This window comes from Haliotis rufescens, unplaced genomic scaffold (genome assembly GCF_023055435.1).
Source record: "Haliotis rufescens isolate VD_foot unplaced genomic scaffold, xgHalRufe1.0.p SCAF_11, whole genome shotgun sequence".
In the NCBI taxonomy this organism is placed as follows: domain Eukaryota; kingdom Metazoa; phylum Mollusca; class Gastropoda; order Lepetellida; family Haliotidae; genus Haliotis; species Haliotis rufescens.
The window spans coordinates 39397163-39414981 of record NW_025963791.1 but is presented as its reverse complement, the minus strand read 5'-3'; the positions used below and the strand labels follow the sequence as shown (position 1 = coordinate 39414981).

Genomic DNA, 17819 nt, shown 5'->3' with positions numbered 1-17819 from the left:
TTTCGGCGAATAACAAAACTGACTCACTCACTCGTGTTAACGATATTAACACTTGCTGTAACACAACTAATTATGGAATTACACGAGCAAATAGTGTTACATCGTTACAAACGTGAAACGTACTGACATAGCGGTATGCATCGGGTTTTCCATCTCCCAAATAGATGCATGCATCAACCGAATTCTTGCAAGAACCTAAGCGACTATATCTCTTGCTCACTGTCATAAACATGATCAACAGTTTGCGTTCCATCTATCAACTTGATTCCAACCGCTAAATTAGTATAGTCCGCCTGTCATATTAGTCTCCCGTCTATCTGAGGATTATTTTGGTCCGTAACGAGGGGGGCGATATTAGTTTAGGCAAATTAGCTAGGTCTCGACCGTTTCTCACCCGATATTATAACAATTGATCATATGACCTCGATGATGGCTTGCAATATGATAACGTAATTCATAGTTCCTGAAACTGTCTACCATTAGTTGGACTATGTTAAGAGCATCTCGATATTAATGATAATTGTTTTTGCAGGTAAAGTGTCATTCAGGATTTGATGATGTTTGCAATCCACAACCTTCTGTCGTATACATATAATGTAGGAACTCGGGATACTAAAACTTGTATTTGTATAGGCTATTGGCCACGATCGGTGCATCGGCTTTCTTATATTCTACATGAAACTGTTGTTAGGGCAGCACTAACATTGTATGAAAATATCATGTTTTTGTATCATGATATTGGTAAATTTATCTCTCATACACTGAATTTAACAGTGAAATAAACTAAATAAGTGTATTTCAAAAGACAGCATTGACACTTATACCAGTAGTGTTTCTTTAAATGACAGGTGCCAGATTTGATGTCAAGAACAACATCCTTTGAGTTGTGGGTTTATTAAAGATGTATTAGTGTTCGATCCGTGTAGGATGAAATACGGGCTGACTCTCCGACTGAACACAGTGGGTAAAGAAAACACAAATCTTTATACGTATATCTACTGGAGGAAGCAAGGTGGCATATTTCGTCTGGAGCAAGTTTGCCAGTTGACCGTGATTGACGTGAAAATATCTAATGAGAATCAGAGATCAGCTGACGAGTCCTTGCAGGTCGTTTCTCATGCTGCAAATCACCGTTTTGTCCGACTGATTATTTACAAGTCGCCGCCGGACTATAAAACAAGGCTCTCTTATTCATGCATCATATTTCCTTAGCATGTCTCTGGCAATATTTAGTTTCAGACTTGGATTCCTTTTAATGTCAATTTTCTATATTTCAGGTCTCGTTTTGGCCGTTGGGATAATACTGTTCATATCTGCAATCAATGACGAAGTTGGACATAGACCAACAAAGAGTTTCTCGTTTTCCTACAAGTATGGATGGTCCTTCTATATAGCAGGGCTATCGTTTATTGCCTCGGAACTGGCCGCTGTTGTGTGCGTTACAATTTTCTTACGCAGGCATTCGAAAATATCGGATATGATCAACATAATTCCTGGATTGGAAGAAAAGCTAGACAAGGATTATGAGAAGACAGAGCAGAAATGCTCTGGGCAGGAGGACCGTACGATGCTGTATATGGGATGATGCTTTGAAATTGGTCTGCATCTGTGAATGAGATGGTGGCGCCGTTTAATAAGACGTGTATGTTAGCGTTGATTTGGAATGCATTTGGCGGAAAGAAAAGGCTTGCATTTTGAAAATAAGAAATGTTTTCATTTAGTAGTGAAATATGTTTTGTTCCTTGATGGAGATAGAGACGGATACTGGTGTGATAAGTTAATCGTTTAAATAGTGCATTTATTTGGTTCAATTTCTGTTTCACTTTTATAATAGAAACATATAATTCATATACGATTAGATATCTGAGATGATGTTGAAATTGCTTGCATTGCCTGGGATACTAAACAGATTTATGTGATACTTAAGGTAGTCATATAAAATGTATGTAATATTCTTCAAAAGTAAATATATATCATTAATATTTACCTAAAACGGCATGTTTCTGCGTTAGAAAACTATATGAGATAATTCAAAAGATTGAATTTGATTGAATTGCTGCGGTAATAATCTAACTTTTGTGTAGACTTGAATTAAAGTAAACAAATAAGTAAATAGATATTTGAAATAGATTATCAAATGTAACCTAGCACGTGAACTACATTTAGCACGCGAAATTGTGTGTTTGTTTTTGTTAGCCAGATAAGTTTATTTTTAAACTTGATAACTATTTGAACCAGTTGCCATTATTATAGTGTATTTGGTATAGATGTTTTATAAATGTCTTTTACCTGGTGACAAGATGTTTTTTGCAACTATACGAAGTTGGCAGATTGCATGTTTTATCAAGTTTTTTGGATGGTATGACAATAACTATTCTACACTATTTTTATTGGTGGTTTGAAACGGTTTTGTAAAATGTATATTTGTATCCATGTGAGATAAGTTTGGTAAGAGACATTTAAAAGATTTCCTCGTCTCTGAAACTGCTGGGCTATTTCGTAGAAAGGTCCCACTAAATATCCCAAGTACAAAGTGAAAAGTAAGATTAAAAAGCACCTCATTATCAGCTTTTACTGTTAAAGGTATCACCGTTTGATTTAAATATGTTGTTAAGATAAATGTATGTATTATCATTTCAATGCAAAAACAGCATGTACAGAAAACCACTTGATATATTTTGGTAGTATATTTTATATTGTAAGTAATAATATTGCCTACCACCTACATGAATTTTCATGCAATACACATGATTTTATATATGTACATATACCTCTATCTCACCCATATATATATCTATGAACTTGTATTGATTCCATCTACTCTGTTATATGATGTCAGACTATTGAATGAGATTTATTCAAATCGTTCACGTCATAATTGATCGCCTACTATTAAAAACAAACAATGATGCTCTACATACATGTATATACAAATATGTAGGTGCGTGTGTGACCAGGCGTCACAATTCGCTGTGCAGAGTAGTGTCCCTTGGCCACGCTAGAAATCTATGATCGTTGGTTCGAATCCCGTTTCGCCCCGTTCATGTTTCTACGCTTGTCAGCTCCATACCCATGCTTATGGGTATCTGTGACGCGCATCACTTCGAGGCTTTTCTCCCCCTTTAAGCTGACCCGCCGTGATAAACTGGAATGCTGTTCAGACGGCGTTAAACCCAACTCTCTCACTCACTCACTCACTCACTACAATGATATAATAATCCACACCCGGGATTCGTTAACTGGGATAATTATCAATCCTGCGATATGACTGGAGACGTTACTGTCCAGAGGTTCACTGTATGTGGAATGACAACTGCTGATGTATTGTATTTGGTAGACAACACCATTCTATAATCAGAAGAAGTCTGTCACTTAGTCCACATGGGAGGAACGCGCGACGTGAACGAAGGTAATTACACAGAAATGAACGGCTTTCTAGAATGTACGATGGCCACATACAACATGGGGCATTTTATAAAAATAATACACTGGTAATAAAAGCGTTATTCCCCCCCCCCCCCCCCCCCCACACACACACACGTGATATGGCAGGAATATTGCTTAAAGCGACCTAAAACCATACTCACTCACTCACGTTATTCCAAAATCACTCACTCATATAATCAATCACCAGTTGTAACTGCGTTGACATTGGAATGAGAATATGATGGTACAATGCTTGGTAAAGTTCCTGACTCACAAAAGTAACTTCTTTAATATGTACTACTCAAAAGAAGAACATCCGATGTTTTCATATTGCCATAGTTAAACTCTCATGGCTTGTGGGTATTGTAACGCCCAAACTTTCAATTGTTGGCGTTCTTGAACTTGTTTTGAGTTGTATACTTAGCAACACACACGTATTATTAAACCTTACATTACATATTACTAAACCTAGTGTTCGACCTCCTACATTATCCAGTGCATACGTGTTTTATCTCCATTATAAAAATAATATAATCATCTCCGTTTTGAGTACGATTCGTATTGCAGGCATGGGCGGATACAGAGGGGGTGGTGGTGGTGGTGGTGGGGGTGCGCACCCCCCCTTTTATTTCGAAAAAAAATCTTTATTTCTGTATAAATTACCACCAAAGACAATAAATAGATCTTAATTGTGCACCCCCCCTTTTTAAAAAAAGCTGTATCCGCTCATGGCAGGACACAAAATCTAAGGCTCCCACTCAAATTACTCTCGTGGTTAATACGGGATCTGTTAAAGATTGACGAGCGACTGAGGTGGGGGATATTGTTTGTGAATCAAGCTGTGTTTGCAACTGGGCACAGGGTACCTTCATAATAGAATGGAGACTTTTACACTGGCTGATCGAGGTGGAGTGTTCACATGGTCGCATGTTCATTGTATGTTATCAGAGAAGGTTGGACGTTTCAATGTCCGTATTTGTAAAACGTGTTGGACATTTACGTTTGTGAGAACAGCTGATCCTTGGAAAGGATCTACTACTGGCCTACCTTTGTACGTCATAGACGGGATGCAACTCATCTTTACATTTGACTGGATGTTGATAATTATTTAAACTTTGTTAATTCGTTGATTGTTTCGTATGATAATCAGATGCTTCACACTTCTTGATTTAATCGGCATATGTGTTGACACAGCCCATGATCTGTACACAAAGGTTAGGTGAGGTGAAATTGGGTTTATCGTCGCGTCAAGATTATTGCACTTATATAGCGACGTACATGCATGTGTGTGTGTGTGTGTGTGTGTGTGTGTGTGTGTGTGTGTGGCTGCTTGTACTAGTCCGGACTGATGCCGATTTATAGTACTAGCATACTGAAATACCATGTCGCAGTATAACATGAATACCCCATTCAGACACGGTATACTGACTCCGAGCCGACCAGTCCTTGTTTTAGCCCCTTAATGCCGAGCGCCAGACAGGGTAACAACAAGTACCATATTTTAACGTCTTTTGGTATGACGGACCCCGGACCTTCCGCTCTCCGGGCGGACGCTCTACCACTAGACCACGGAGGCGGTCTGTACACAAAGATGTTGTTGGCAGTTCACTACGTGGTAAACCGTAATGAGTTCAAAAACGTTCAAAACGTCTTGCCTTAAGTAGCATTGTTGCTAAACCAGTGAACGCAATGTTTTCGAAAACCTTTTCTGATTGATTTTGACAGTTTCGACACAGATTATGCACAAGACATGTCCCAACGAAACTGTAGAGAAAGTAATTGAGCGCTTTAATGGATTGTTTTGTCCTCTAACGACCATTTAAGCGTAAAGGGCCTCGATTAGCCAAATGGTCTAAGTCGCCATTCCATATACATGCCTGGATCCGCTGGTTACGAGTTTGAATTCCGGGTACGCTCTGATTATATATGTCTGCACCATGCCGTTGCCGTAGAGGTGTTACTTACGTCGCCAACATCTGGGTATGCTGGTATATATGTATGAATAGATCCATTAAACCCAAACATGGTTGATTGGAATAGACAAAGAATAATGACTGTAGACCACATTTTCATAATGACACATGATATATATTACAAACATATGGACGTAGAAGTGTACCGAAATCGCTAATTTAAAATAATATTGCTAATTCGTTTAGTAATATTACTTATTCATTTAGTTGTATCACTTGTTTGTTTTGATTTTGTAAAATTACTTATCGATTTTAGAAATTATTACTTACTATTTTACTAAATTATTAATTTATTTAGTAGTATTACTACTTCATTTTGTAACATGACTCATACATTCAATAATATTACTCATTCTTTAGTAATATAACTGAGTAGAAACAGACGAAATAAAAGAATAAATAATATTTAATTACTCAATAAAAATAGCGATTTATGTCCATTTCTGCATCCTACGAAAACGGCTGAGCTGAAATTGAAAGCTCATGTGTATATTATTGAAACAACAGCCTGCAAGGCTACGAAAGACGTGTATGTTATGTATATATGAAACAATGTAAAGATGAAAGTTACCCCTTGTACTATGTTTTAAATGGTTTAGTTGTGGATATTCTGTGATTGTTTGGTACACTGTTATTCAATGTTAAATAATGTATTTAGTTATCATACAATGTACGTTCCGTCCCATGCTTTTTGATTTGCTGCTAAAGTTCTTTGAAGTGTAGTTTCCATGGTAAAACGGTTACAGCGGTGTTGCAGAGCAGCTTCTAAATAATTTGTTTATCAATACATTTTCATAATATTGAACAACCATTACAATAACAGGAATGAGGTTTAAAGTATAGTAGTAGTACCTTAACTGCGATGTGTAGACATGTTCAGATGTTAACAAACTTTGTTGTATGCACTAGTTAAGCTGTTTGTAGGACTATTAGACATTTTGTAGAGCATTTTTCGATTTTTGCTACTTTGTTGACTTAAATGCTTCTTATCTATAGAAGTGCAATTATTAAACATGTTTTCAATTTTCTTGACATTCGTGTTATTTGTGTCAAGTGATGGGAGCGTATCCTGCACCACCGGTTGTACCCGATACAAACACATGCAAAGGCAAACACCTGAAAAAAGTCAGGGAACTGCATCGGACTCCATTTCGGTCTCTGATGAGTCAAATTTGGAAATGAGTGAGTGAGTGAGTTAATATTTGACGTCACAAACGCAATATTGCAGCCATGTAGTGACGAGAAATTTGGATTGTGTCCTCCACATGTCTGCCATAATGTGTTTGTATACAGAGATCACAAAGCCGAGATTTCTTCTAACAAGGACTTTACTTTTCCAGGTAATGTAATGTAATTGAATGTATCCATCATTTACTTACGACAGAACATGTAATTAAACATGTACAAATACCCTGTTATAATGAAATTGCAACACAGCAATAACATGATACCTTACACTGTAATACAATGAATGCCCCCTTGCTACGGGCAACCTTTCCTGCGTTAGCGCGCACCTCTACAACGAAAATAGAAAAAAAGATACACTATGGCACGTGGCTAAATAGTTTAACTTTCCAATAAATGTACGAAATTGACTGACAACAGCATATTAAATGCCCAAAAATCTTAATGTTATCTAACACACCATCATTATCATTATGATCATAATAATATTATTCATTCTTTAAATCCTATATATGCTTTGTAATTGGCAAAATTATGCCAGATATTTCTGTTTTCAAGTCTCAGTCTACATCAGTGCAACCTAGCTCTTAGTTAATATCAATTTTTATTCAAAAACATAAGGATTATGATAGGCATTTAGAGGTTGGAGTACTAAGTAAGATTTATGGATGAACATCTTCTTTATTACAATCAGGAGCGACGTTTCGGTGTAGCTTATAACACCGTTATCAAGCAAGTGACTTGCAAGTGATCAAGTGATCAAGCACTTGCCTGATAACGGCGTTAGAACCTGCACCCAAACGTCGCTCCTAATTGTAATAAAGAAGTTGTTCATCCATAAATCTTATCCTAACTGAATAAGGATTATGGTTGATGTTTGAGACAGGATTTGGTGGCCCTGAAAAGTATCTCTTGTACGTTTTGATTGTGAAGCTTAGGAATCCAGTCCAAAAGAGGAATGAACATGTCTTGAGGTTTTTCGAAAAATACCACGACAGCTTGACGACATCGAATTAATATTTCTGTCTGGTAGAAATGGAACCCTGTCAAGTTTCCGTACCAGAAGCGTTACTCCATGCAGCCTGCTTGTTAAAGTCGACTTGAAAGGGAACTGGAGGATTGGGAACTGTGCATTGGCCGCTTGGCATTGATGTGTGAGCGGTGTAAACCCACTTGATGTAAGACAGAATGTTTTGTCAAACAGAAGAGTGTAGTTAAATACAATGTGTAAACATAAATGCAATCTAAAGTTTTATATATTCGTGTGAAAGAAAGAATAATGTGTCATATTACCCGACGACTATTGACCTTGGTCATGCTTTTAATGACTGGTTTGTCTGACCCGATTACTGACAGGATGCTGCCTGCATCGTAACATATCTTTATGTTTAAATATCTTTATGTTGCTGACGTATTTCTGTGTGTTAATATAAACATGAATTCGTTAGGTTCCGTGATAAACTATTTCAGTCCGTAACGTTTCCAGTAAAGTTGGCAAATAAGTCACTACGCGTGGGATAATTTTGGACCATAAAGTCACGAATAGTTTTGCACTCTGGGCTCCTTCGAGTTCGAGTCCCGTACTAATTTAATCGTGACTTTGAATCATAACAATGTCGTTCAAATATGCACGTGTACATGTGCTGGAGGGCTGTTCTCGTCACTGAAAACTAATAGTAACTGAGTCCCAGTAAATTAAAACTATAGGTGGTGTTCTCTTCAAAGAACGCGAAAGCGCGTGCAGTGCGGTGCGGTCGGTATGGCAGACCCCAACAAGGATGTTTTATCCGTTTCATTACGAAATAAAGTCCGATTTTGAAACGCTGATTAGTTCTGACGTTAGTTTCAGTGAGATCGATTTGCCATTTTTTCATTTGAATAAAAGCGATTTGTTGGATTTTGATGAGGATTTCTCTGCTAGTGATTCCGAACTTTCCGAACTACGTCAGAAACTAGAAGAAACTGTTACTGAGGACATACATTACAGGACCACTGTCAAGACATTTAGTCTTTTTCGAAAATGGTGCAAGATGCAAAATACTGAAACAAATCTAATAGTTTTGGCAAACCTTTGCCTATACAATTCTGCATTTTTCCATTTCAATATGAGTAAAAGCAGATTGGCAGTGAAAATGTTTGAAGGCAATGTCGAGGCTTAAGTGACCTTAACCTGTGATTGTTGGTTCGAATTCCGATTCGCCCCGATTATGTTTCTAGGTTTGTCAGCACCATACCCGTTCTCGTGGGTTTCACCGAAGTGGTAAACGTCTAAGACCTGCATCAGGCCGTGATATGACTGGAATACTGTAAAAAGTGGCGCTAAACCAAACTCACTCACTCAATCCAACCTCTTTGAAGGTCCAGCCGCTAGCAATCGCGGTTATTAATTGATTCTACCAAATTTAAATCACTTTTTACCATAAAAGTTAACAAAATTTATCATTTAACAAATAGTAAACGACAACTTACATGAAAAAGATCCTTTACGGATGAAACCTGGAAATAAGTATCCCTTGTGATGGAAAAATCAATGCAGTCGAGCAGGACATGCTTGACACGTGATTCTTTCATCACAAGGGACACAGAATGGAGGATCTTCACTTTTCAATAGACATTCATGAGTATATCTGCAATGGCCAATACGACATCTTCCTCTTCAAATCTGGACTGACAACCCAAGTTTGTAAAACCGAAGTAGGTTTTATTGGATTTAATTTATGCATACCTATTTGAGTGTCCCACTTCGTTTGCGTGAGATCTCTGATGACAAATCTAATGTCAGGTTTATAATCACTGTTTGTAATTAGAAGAGGTGTCACAGATTTGTTGAGCGCTGCTTTAGCAGCAGCAGCAGCAGCATCAGCCATTATGTTACCAGTAATTCCAACATGACTGGGTAACCCCCAAAAACCGACGTCGTATTGGCCAGAAGCAAGTTCATTTTATAATTCAATAATTTCGATTAAAAGTGGACGCTTACTTGATATATTTTTGATAGCCTGAAGACATGACAGAGCGTTTGAGAATAATATAAATTGCTTATGCTTATATTGTTAACAAATATACTTTAGAGCTGTTAAAATTGTATGTTAATTCGGCTGTAATAATTGGACTATTGTCTGGTAATCGTGAAGATATAGTCCTGGGTCCAATGACGGTGGCGCTGGCAACTGTGTCATCATCCTTGTATCCGTCTGTAATCATAGAATTGTAAATGCCATATGTGCTTCTTAACTGATTATATTCTTGTTGATAACTTAGTTGATTTGTTTCAGATTTCCTTCCAGTTAATGTTAGGTTTACCTCTGGCTTTGCCAACTGCCATGGGGGGGGAGACAAAAGCCTGAAAGGAGAAGTTTTATCTAAATCAATATTGGCTGCTGTAATGTGAGGTTTAATCCGAATGCCTAATGGTGGGACCAGCTTAGGCTTACTGTGAAACAGTTTTTCGTTAAGGGGTTGGAAAACACAGTTGTATGCAGGATTTAATGACTTAGAATGTAATTTAGTAATGTATTGTAGCGGTAATTTGATACGTCGTCGCTTCAAAGTAGGTTTATCAGCTTCAAAATATAGGCTATCAACAGGAGATGATCGAAATGCGCCAAGATATATTCTTAGGCACTGGTGGTGAATGGAATCTAATTTTTGTAAATTGCTCTTTCAGGCTCCACCATAAACGACGGAGCCATAGTCTAATTTAGAGTGAATCAGAGACCTATACAAGTGGAGCAGGGTTGTCTGCAGCTGATCACCACCCCACTGTGTATTAGCAACGACTTTCAACAAATCCAGAGCCTTCAGGCATTTAGTTTTTAGATGATAATTATATGTGGCCGAAAAGGCAAATGGTTATCGAAAATGAGTACTTGGATCTTGGCCTCCTCTACAACCTCGACATGAGTGCCATCTCAAAATAGTTCAGGATCTTTTATGGCGCTTGTACTTCCTGCAAAAATGCATTTGGTCTTGGCTCAAGAAAATGTAAAGCCATTTTGAAGAGACCATTTTTGGATTTTGTTGAGACATTTCTGCAACTGTCTCTCGATGGGATGCATATTTGTGCCACGACATGAAATATTAAAATCATCCAAAAAAAGGGATACGTCAGTTGAATCATTTAACACCTTAGAAAGACTATCGATCTTTGTACCAAACAGAATGAGATACAAAATGCTGCCTTTAGGGACACCCTGACCCTGAATATAATGATCAGACAGGGTGACATGCCCATTGGATTATTAATTCTAATGGACCCGGACTGCCACAGGGACTCGATCTCGTCATCACTATTCGGATCGGCTCTCCTTCTTAGATTTTAGATAATCTGCCTTCATCACAGTCGAAATCAAATGCGGTACTATCAACCTGTAACCTGTAATATCCATTTGGCAACACAGATATCACTGTAGCACCTCCCCTTTGGTCTATTGAAACATTGTTTCTAACATCAAAGGTATCCATGTTGTTTGTAAACACCTGATCACGTGCACCGGCTAGATAAGTCCCACTTCTGATTATCTAATTTGCACAACTTATGTCATTGGGGTTTAACATATATGTGTTTATGTCATAAGCTGATGTCATGGATAAAGACATTATTTTTTTTATGGATAACAACGTCATTTTTTATCCTACAAATACCGATTAAAAACATTACGAAGCAAAATTATCGATGTGAAAGCCATCTATGCCTAACATCACATTTTTAAACATAATATTCAACATTTCTCGGAATGACATGACTTGCAGTAAACGGCATAATGACGACAGCACTCAAATATGACGAAATGTGGTAAATCTCCTCTAACACATTTTAACAGAAGGACTTAGAAGGAATTAGTTCATTCCGACACAGAAAAAAACGTCCTGTCTGAAATTACTTGTTTCCCCCAAACCCCAACTATATCATAAGCATGCCAGGTGTTCGCGATAAGGTGAGCGTATTCTGCTCCATCGGTGACACCCGTCACAAACACATGCAAAAACAAGTCAATTGTTCACCTGAAAAAAAAACCACGGTGGGAACATATGGTACAAATCACAATAGAAAATACGGGTTTGCATCGGACATAATTTTGGTCACATATGGATCACATTTGGAAATGTCCTCCACACGTCAATCATAACGTACAAATCAAAATGGGGAATTGCATTGGACATCGTCTTATGGATCCAATTTGGAAATGTCTTCCACATGTCAACTATAAAACATTTTGAAAGCTTTACTTTACTTGAATTCTCACAATAACATAATATTTTCCAGGTGTATAATACACACTTCAATATAATTCCCACCACCAATTTGAGATTGTACGGTACAAACTTACTATACTACAATTGAAATTCCCGAAACAATAAAGTGGCTTGAAATATGTCACATCTTGTGAGACTATGGATAATAGAACACTGTTTCAAACTGTGGAGGATATTGCATGCTCGGAAATTGTTCAGAAAACAATTCCAAAATAGGATGTTTATATATTCACTCGAACGGTATCGAACACGAAATAATGATAATAGTAATAAAGGCGACAGTTTCTTAAAATTGTAAAAAAAAAAATGGTTAAAATAGCTCATATGGAAAAACTATCGATACAAGTTCATTATTTGAATGAATATTGTTTTACGCAAGTCAACCACAACAACAACAACAATACTGGTTCTGATCTGCTGGACGGTAATGAGTGTTAACCCAGCGAAGTGCCATATCAAGACGGCCCAGACTCAGTTTTTAAAGGTGAGGCGATCTGAACGACCACTGCATCAATTCCATGTACAGTGTGTTGAGAAGATCAGCAATCCTGCAGAGTCCTTCTCTTAGATGAAGTCGTCTTGCCTCAAAAGTGAAACAGAAGGCTTTCTGTTTGTTGCTCAGGACCAGTCACATCCCACTCGAAACCGTCAATGTGTGATTTTGCATCAAAATGTAAATATGAAATGTAGATTATGTAATTAATTTAATGAGACTGCCCAACACATTGTCAGTGGATGCCCATCTTTGGCACAAACACAGTATCCGAAAGACATGATGGTGTAGCTCGATCATTTTATTACCGTCTTCGCCATGCTCTTGGTTTTGACACAGAGGCCCACCCATGGTACGACCAGGAATATGTAGAGGGCGTCATGGAAAATGATGAAGACAAAATTCTTTGGAATAGGCCCATTTACAGCCTCAGACGTATCCAGGCCAACAAACCTGATCTTGTCCTTTTTGATAAATCCAATGAAATCATTGATATCATTGAAGTTTCTGTCCCCTTTGACACTAATGTGACAAGATTAAGGAAAAACATGGCAAATATGCGGACCTCGCTTTCGAAATGTCACGTTTGCATCCCAAGTACCAAGTTGTCCGACTCCCCATTGTTCTCGGTGCCTTAGGTTTGGTACCTCCAAATCTGTTGACTGACATTGGGAGTATCCCAATTTGCTACCAGGAATACAGCCCTTCTGACAATCTGGGTAATGCAGAAGGCTGCAGTGTTGGGGAGTCATCACATTCTCCGAAACGCTCTGGGTGGGTTTGACTAGGCAGCGCTTCCTGGGGGAAGTCCCATTCGCTGTCTGGGCTGTGTGTAGAGGGGACAAGGGCCCTGAGCTGATGATGAGCCTAACCAGCCTGACTGTGCCAGGATCACCCAAACCCTCTTTGCTGCACTGTTTAGTTTAATCTGTACACAATAAGAAGAAGACGAAGATGTAGAGAAGAAGAAGAAGATCTTGACTTAAACGTTCAAGCCTTAGCCTTCCAAGCCAGAGGTTGACAGCACGATCAACGACCTGGGGTCCTACTTTATTGGGGCCCCGAGCTCCACACGGGGTCATTACACGGTTTGCAGCCTTAGGCAGTATCCGCTACTGGCAGCCTTGTGGCCGGGGCGTTGTGAAAGGAGCGGTATCAGCTTGTGACACATCGGATACAAGTAAGTCTGAAAATATTCTGAAAATGAAAATGAGTATCATAATGACAAACGTGCTATCGGATTTACCGATTTGATTCCCGACTGAATGGATATTTGTGACACCTGCATGATATTATTTATACATCGTTACTCCAGATGAAAAGGTTAACGTGTGATTGATACAAAAATATACCTTCCGTATGTAAGAAGATACTGTTGAAGTCCCTGGAGAGAATTATGATGTGAATATATAAACGTTATTTTCGGAAAGGTAATCTGTATGTTTCAATGTTGTGATGTAAATAACTTCTATATCCTTAAACGTATATATTCTTATTCAATGAGAAAGTTCCATTTGAGCGACCATCAATCTATTGCCAACGAGTTCACGATTATATTAACTAAATGGTCATTCACAGACACATTTAACATGGCTTTGATAGAATACCCTTCAGATATGAAAAAATGAATCATTAATGAAGCCAAAAACTACAGCACAATTTAGAAAACTATTGACCCATGTTGCAATTTGATGCACAACAGGTGCGTGGCAAATGGTTTGATAGCGTGACGTATTGATTTCATCTTCACGCGAACTTGTTGCACTGTTTGAGTGGAGGTAGCATACGCTTCTTTTCCGTTCTTTGCTTCCACGCAGATCCCTCAGAGATCACTTTCTCTATGTGTATAACATTCGTAAAAAAACGCAAGTCAGGTATCATTCGAAAATTTTGCATATATGCACGTGGAAGTTAATTAAACACCACCAAAATCAAAATGACTGAGAATGATCCGTTTTGAAAATGAGTTAGTTGTATTCATATATTAGATATTGTGGGTCATTTCCCACACCATACCATTGTCAATACCACTGTCAACGCGCTTGATGTGGCACACACTGCACGTGGAGCACAATATCAATGAAATGTCTAAGAACATATTATATTGGTCGTGACCATTGCAGGTACACCTTTCTCAACACAATCTGCTTGCTCACTACAAAGCATGACACGTGGTAGATTGTCTGAAACCTTAAGACGACACATTATTGTAATTAAAAATACAGGACGTAAACTTGGACGTTACAATACAACAAATGAAGTTAAGGACAGGTCACGCCAAGGTCAGGATCGTAAGACATCCAGCAAAGTAGATGCAGCATTACCAACGCTCGTTGGACGAAGTCCATTTGACAACAGTACAGTTTTAAAGGCACAGTGGCTACCAGCCACTGCGATTTCAACCAGAACCGTAAGAAACCTTCTGAAAAGCTGGATACAGAGCCAGAAGAGCAATTACTCATCCCCATAAAGGGGCTCGTATGGTATGGTCTAATCAACATCGAAACTGGAAAAGTCAATCATGACGGATGGCCATTCTTCTGATGAAAAACGGTTTTTGTAACACATGGTAGACGTGTCTAGAGGCAGGCAAATACAGCCGTGGCTACACACAGCATTGTAAGAACCCATCCATTTGGTGAGGTATCGGTAGTGATATGGGGATATGTTTCATTCAGTTGCAACCTTGACTGGACCACTGTGCAGGGTAATCTGACATAACCTCAATATCAATCAATCAATCAATCATTTTATTTCCAATACATATAGGCCACAGGCCTTTGTGTACAAAAGGTGAGTACAGACAGGTTTTAAGCTTTCAGTTTCGCATTTCTTACTTCATTTGCACCTCAATATCAGCATGACATCCTGAAGACAGCAGTTATCCCCTATTTTGACAATCATGCTTTGGCCTCCAGACATGTCTTCATGGCTGATAATGCTAGACCTCACATTGACGTAAACTTGCTGCTTTGTATGCGGAATGGGACAGAATACCTCAACGTCAAGTGCAACGTTTGAATCATGGAATGGGGAGGCGTCTGACGGCAGTCGTCCGTCTGCAAAGTGGTTACACCAAGTATCGACGAGAACTGATAGTATTTCTTGCATTTACATACATTGTTTTAGGATTCCGTTGATACAGACTAATTTGAAGCAGATCAGTATTTATTGTAATTTCCATTTTGATTTTAGTGAATATAACGTCTTTCTTCAAAATGACTATATTTAACATGTCATTTAATGTCATTGTTCCAATTCAAACCCTTGTTTTCGTCATGCTGGATGATGATTCTGGTAAGCAGCACACATCATTGGATACTGTTATCTCGAACTCCTGTTGTACCAAGCAGCAAAGTCGATTGTGCTTATGGTTCAGAGTGAGAGTTGACAAAATTGGAAACTGAAAAAAGCGTGCGTGTTCTTGATCTTAAAAGCCAAAGATGGAAAAAAATCGATAAATGAAGAGTGATATAAAGGTGATCACACTGATATTAATTTATTGTTTCCGTGTTGTTTACACCATTGATATTATCAGCAACGCCGCCGACGTTCGCTGACACGCAACCAACCAAGTAGCCGATTCTTACCATAGGATCCAATTAGTCGCCTCTTACGACCAGCATAATTAGGTTGCTGGGTAAATATTCTAGCCAAGGAATCCCCACGGGGATTAAATTCATGAATGGAGATTCTTATGACATTTACAAGAGAATCATTTTCGTACAGATTTCTTATGATTATGGAAATGTTTTGTGTCCCTTTTATTTATTATTATGATATACATGAATACTGTAGAATGTGATCATGGCCTCGTGTATACATGAGACATGGAAGCACCCATTTGTTTTGTTTTACATACTTAAATCCCAATGAGAGACACAAAAGGAGCACAGTTGTAGCAACGACATAAATGCGGTGCACTAAAAACCCAAACGAGTTCACTGTACATTAAAGGGAGGCGGGTCACCCAAACACAACCTTTAAAACCTCATGCAAAACACACAACAAACAGTCACCATGGGAAAGCAAGCTTTTATACGTCGTGCCATTGAAATAATGATACAATGAATTTGCTGCTTGTGAGTTTTCAAACCTACATTTTCTCAATGGCAACAATCATCACCCTCCCAGAGAGTGAGTGAGTGAGTGAGTGAGTGAGTGAGTGAGTGAGTGAGTGAGTGAGTGAGTGAGTGAGTGAGTGAGTGAGTGAGTGAGTGAGTGAGTGAGTATGGTTTTACGCCGGTTTTTGCAATATTCCAGCAATATCACTACAGGGGACACCAGAAATGGGCTTCACACAATCGAACACGGGTCTTCGGCGTGACAAGCTAACGCTTTAACCACTAGGCTACACGACCGCCCCCTCCCCCCTCCCTCCCAAAGAAGCATAATCAGTGTTTGTGAGGTCGGGAGTCCTCGCAGGTCTTTCATAGGTGTGATGTGGATAGCATTGGCAGCATCATTGACAACTCGTGCTCAATGTGGTTCGGGCGTTATCGTCTATGAAAAAAATGCTATGACCATCTGCTTGTGCCAGAGGAACGAAAACAGGTGTGATCAACTCAACATCTGGCCTCAAAGTTTCATCGTCGCGTTAAAGATTATTGCACTTTTATAACTATGTGTATGGAGTTTTTCAAGCATGCTGCATATTTGATAGGTTGCAGTCTCAGACAGTAATTTTATATTTTACAGGGCCATGAGAAGACAAGCAACAAGTGAAACCGCCTCATCTTTTTCATAATCTCTGCATAGAGATTTGGAGTGACAACACACTATCTCCACTATTGTATGAGAATGGGGATGGGGATGCGGATGGGGATGATGTCAACTGGTCAATTTTCCTTTCACGTCGAGCACTTATTCCAGCAGCTCCAGCCTTGGTTGCTGTTTCACAACTGTTGAGGTAATATCGAGGACGAAGATTTCAAAGCGCGTCATACGACTCTTGTACAAAAGTTGTTTAATCATGGTAACAACATTCAAAGCTCTCAAAAGGTTTTGTGGTAAACATATTGAGAACACTTTGTTTTGACGCATCAGTGACCAAAACTATTCCCGACGCCATTCCCTATTTTGACTTGTACCATACCTGTATGATATCGTGTTTGTTCATAGGACAAAAGGTGTCACCACAATGGCACGATACGCTTACCTTTTCGCTTGGTATCATCACTATTTCATGGTGATACAAAGACACATTTAGTCGTAATTGTACAATCTTCTGGTGTTTGAAAGGGTTTTGTCGCTTTTATGTACTTGAAGCAACTTGCATCACTTTCAGATGCCGTCACCTGAGAATTATGTAATTTTGCTTTATTACGAGGGTCAATTGGGAACACTGTTGCCAAGTCGTCCGAGAAGCCGAAATTCGCTGTGCAAAGTTTCCAGGAAGCTATGATGTTGTTTTGAATCTCAGATACGCCGTAACTGTGATGGTTGGTTTGTCAGAGTGCTAAACATCACTTAAGGATTTCCTCCCA

The 17819-nt window shown here is 38.7% G+C and overlaps 1 protein-coding gene across 1 annotated transcript in view; it reads left to right on the top strand.

Moving 5' to 3' along the window:
* LOC124149372 (voltage-dependent calcium channel gamma-7 subunit-like) overlaps positions 1-3508 on the top strand; it is a 46579-nt gene extending 43071 nt beyond the window's left edge. The window contains exon 5 of the mRNA XM_046520909.2: positions 1278-3508. Coding sequence (XP_046376865.1) covers positions 1278-1585 — 308 coding nt within the window. The 3' untranslated portion in view covers positions 1586-3508. The remainder of the gene's footprint in view (positions 1-1277) is intronic.
* Positions 3509-17819: the final 14311 nt, after the last annotated feature.